Source organism: Aplysia californica, unplaced genomic scaffold (genome assembly GCF_000002075.1).
Source record: "Aplysia californica isolate F4 #8 unplaced genomic scaffold, AplCal3.0 scaffold00685, whole genome shotgun sequence".
Classification (NCBI taxonomy): Eukaryota; Metazoa; Mollusca; class Gastropoda; order Aplysiida; family Aplysiidae; genus Aplysia; species Aplysia californica.
Window position 1 is genome coordinate 24657 of NW_004797955.1, and position 4393 is coordinate 29049.

General features: G+C 46.1%; 1 protein-coding gene across 1 annotated transcript in view; it reads right to left on the reverse strand.

Annotated features, from left to right (window-relative positions):
- LOC101846533 (tubulin beta-4B chain) overlaps nucleotides 1–4191 on the reverse strand; it is a gene marked incomplete at its 5' end in the record, with an annotated part of 8957 nt that extends 4766 nt beyond the window's left edge. Inside the window, 4 exon segments of the mRNA XM_035972419.1 lie at nucleotides 350–457; nucleotides 2000–2128; nucleotides 3804–3985; nucleotides 4179–4191. Coding sequence (XP_035828312.1) covers nucleotides 350–457; nucleotides 2000–2128; nucleotides 3804–3980 — 414 coding nt within the window.
- Nucleotides 4192–4393: the final 202 nt, after the last annotated feature.

Sequence of the window (4393 nt, forward strand, 5' to 3'; positions counted from 1 at the left end):
TGTGTGTGTGTGTGTGTGTGTGTGTGTGTGTGTGTGTGTGTGTGTGTGTGTATGTTTCTTTTCTGTATTTAAGAGTCATTTATACACGGTTCTATTCTATTTCATAAGTTTTAGCTTTAGTAAGTGTTTTACGGCGCTCGCAACTGCATAAGGACATATAAACGCCAGAAGATTAGAGGTGTTACAAGAGAGTGACAAACATAAAAAAGAAGGAGGAGAGATAAGGACGATAGATGTTTGAGAGGAAAGAAGAAGCAAACCACACCAGAGCACCCGCCAACCACCCACGACAACTACAAGCAGGCTAACTGACTAACAGACAGACGGGCAAAGATGGCTACCGGAAGCAGATGTCGTAGAGAGCCTCGTTGTCGATGATGTAGGTCATGTCTGTGTTCTCCACCAGCTGATGCATGGCCAGGGTCGCGTTGTACGGCTCCACCACCACGTCCGATACCTGGGTCATAGAGATAATACTTGTAGTCACTGTTTTACGGCACTTGCAACATTAAATAGGTCCTAGTTTTCGTTTAGTTGTAGTCACAATTTTACGGCACTTGCAACGTTTGATAGGTCCTAGTTTTAGTTTAGTTTTAGTAGAGGTTTTACGGCACTCGCAACATTAAATGGGTCCCATAAGAGCTGAAGATTAGTTTTAGTAAGTGTTTTACAGCACTTGCAAGACAATAAGGTCATATTACTGCCGAAGATTGGAGGTGTTACTAGACAGTCACAAACGTAAAAAAGGGGAGATAAGGATGATAGATGTTTCATAGGAAAGAAGAAGCAAACCACACAAGAGCACCCAATGCCACACAGGTGATAGTTGTCGTCAAATTTTTTCGCCACTTGCAACATTAAATGGTCGCTTTTTAAGCACAAGGGGATTATCACGAAAATGTTTTGAGAAAATCGAAGGTAAAGTTTTTACCCCTTGTTTAGTTTCTTTAAAATACAAAGAGTTTTCTCTATAAACAAACAAATACATATATACACACCAATGAAATCAAACGTCTCCTATAGGTAGAGCAATACCCACTTTTGGTGTAGGTCAAGATTTCTGGACCCCCCCCCCCCAAAACAAAAAAACAAAAAACAAAAATCTGGGTTAGCCCGCTTGTCCTTAAAAGCGACCAAATAGGTCCTATAAGTGCTGAAGATCAGAGGTGTTATTAAAAAGTAACATAGCGTATAACACGGATAGGTCGAACACAGAAGACTCGAAATCAGGTATCTGTCGAACTGTGCCTGCTGTCCTGTTCTTTTTTCTTCTTCTTTATCTTTGTAAGGGAGGACTTCCGTACGAGCGACCACTATTAAATCTAGATTATATTCAATGGCTTCCAAAATCCTGATGGGAGACCGATAGCCACTGTTATACCATCTGTTCATGACAAAATTACGGTAGTTTACACATTTTTACTGGAAACATCGATTAAAAGCACAAAAATTATAACTTTTCTGTTTCCACGGACTCTCCAGCCAAGGAAACAAGGCCGGACAAAAATGTGGCCACCATTTTCTGGCTAATTTTACTTCTGAAACCAGGCGACCCCCACCTCTTTCAATCGGAAATATTATTATCTGGACTTGTATCCAAGATGAATGGATCATCGAAAGCAAGACAAATAAACAACCTTTAAGATGATACCAATAATTTCATATGCCCAAAAATATGTAAGGATCCACATACGTCATATCCTGGCACTTACTTTGGGTGAAGGTAGTACACACATGTAATACTGGCACTTACTTTGGGTGAAGGTAGTACACACATGTAGTACTGGCACTTACTTTGGGTGAAGGTACTACACACATGTAGTACTGGCACTTACTTTGGGTGAAGGTAGTACACACATGTAGTACTGGCACTTACTTTGGGGGAAGGTAGTACACACATGTAGTACTGGCACTTACTTTGGGGGAAGGTAGTACACACATGTAGCACTGGCACTTACTTTGGGGGAAGGTAGTACACACATGTAGTACTGGCACTTACTTTGGGTGAAGGTACGATGGAGAAGGTGGTCATGATGCGGTCGGGATATTCCTCCCTCACTTTGCTGATGATGAGAGTACCCAGGCCGGAGCCGCTCCCGCCCCCTAGTGACTGGGCTAGCTGGAAGCCCTGGGGGGGGGGGGGGTAACAGGGTGGTTGTTTTAGTTTTACGACACTCGCAACACAATAAGGTCATATCAGTCCCGAAGATTAGAGATGTGTTACAAGAGAGTATCTTCTGCCCTTCTAAAGAAGCAAAAACTAGAAGACAGAACCAAGAGAGGTATAATTTACAGCCGTTCTAAGGCAGATCGACGTATCTTTTAATTTTTGCATCTTCGTTTAAATGGACGCCCATACCCATTCTGCACCTTGTGTCTAAGGCAGGAAGACGTATCTGCTCTACAAACAGACGCACGTAACTGAAGGGCCATGCCCGTATTTCCAATGGCAGCGCGACGTAACTCTAAATCATAAATAGTGCATATACGTCGCTTTGCCTTGACACGGCAGTGACATAATGTGTGGCGTCGTGGCCGAGTGGTTAGGCTACCGGACTCGAAATCGTGAGGTTGTGGCGTCGTGGCCGAGTGGTTAGGCTACCGGACTCGAAATCGTGAGGTTGTGGCGTCGTGGCCGAGTGGTTAGGCTACCGGACTCGAAATCGTGAGGTTGTGGCGTCGTGGCCTAGTGGTTAGGCTACCGGACTCGTAATCGTGAGGTTGCGGGGTCGGGGGTTTGAGCCGCGAGCCCGACGTTGTGTCCTAGGGGAAGACACTTTACACGGATTTTCCTCACTTCACTCAGGTGGAAATGGGTACCCGGCCATAGACAGCGAAAGGTCTTAAAGTCAGTATGTTAGTGTTTTAGCGCCTATAAATGGCTGCTTGAACTGTATGCTTCTCTGGAAGCTGAGTTTGTTTCAAAATGTTCACAGGTCTGCTGGGGTAATAGTATTGACTGTGAAGCGCATAGAGCTTGCTGTTGAGCGGGGATTTGTGCTATACAAAAGCTATCTACAGACTTCAACATTAGTTAAGGACCACCTTGACAAACAGCCCTGATGTTTTTTAAGTCCGAAAAAAAAGACAGTAAGGATTGCTTCAAAACTGTTTTGCTCTGAAAGTGTCAATGGGTTACCAAAGTGTACTGCAAAGCTTCCTAAAGGGGCAAAACCACCACTTGCAACACGAAAATCCTTGGGGAATTTAAACCACATTTGCTGTTTTTTTTATCGACTTGTGTGCGACACCACGGACATTCCTCAGTTAAAATTGCTGGTGCACGTCATGAACGAACGTACGGTCTCGAACTGTGCTCACTTTGGTGGCAATCCGCCATTTGTGTAAAATCCAGCATCGCATCAACATACCACCATGATGAAATCTGAGAGACTTTGACCGTGCCAGAGCTATGGCATGGTTGCAGGATGGAGTTGGAGCCCGAGAAGTTGCCAGAAGGCTTGCAGTGTCACACTCTGTCATTGTCCGCTTGAGGCAGCGCCATCAACCCGCGTGGATCACGTCCACGTGCAGGTCGACCCAACAAGACCACTCAGCGTGTCTGCAAGTGGTCCTTTCCTTCTCTCTCTCTCTCTCTCTCTCTCTCTCTCTCTCTCTCTCTCTCTCTCTCTCTCTCTCTCTCTCTCTCTCTTCTGGCGCTGTTGCTTCATAAACGGTCAGCGATGCCGACAGCACGCAGGAACTCAACACTTGCCCGGGGTCCTTAAAAAGTGCAGAAAGTGGGATACTGAAATGTCCCAGCAGACGGGGTCATTAAATTATGTTGAGGAGTGTATTATTACCTGCAGGCAGTCACATGACTCCGCCTCCTTCCGCGCCACGTCAAGCACAGAGTCCACAAGCTCCGCCCCCTCCGTGTAATGACCTTTGGCCCAGTTGTTGCCTGCCCCTGATTGGCCGAAGATGAAATTGTCTGGTCGGTGGATCTGTCCGAAGGGACCGGATCGGATGCTGTCCATTGTGCCTTTGGGTTGTTTGGGGAGAGGGAGGGGAGAGAAATGGCGTTTTTGTTTGTTTTAGCAAGTCATGTTTTACAGCACTTACAACACAATAAAGTCCATAACCTCCCTACCACCACCCTACCCTTTGTGAGTATAGATACCCTCCCCCTTTAAAAAAAGCAACACTTCTCTAACAACACACAGACGTCCACTGACCAGGCTCCAGGTCAGCGAGCACGCCCCTGGGAACTTACTTCCTCCCCTCTCCCCCTCCTCCCCCACACCCCTAATTTCGAGAGTTATAACACACACGAGAATAACTGACCTGAGTATAAATCCTCCCTTCCTCTCCCCCGCCCCCCGTTTTTCTCCCTTCCCACCCTTCCCCTACACCCCTCATTCCGAGAGTTATAACATGTCCCCGCGGTTCT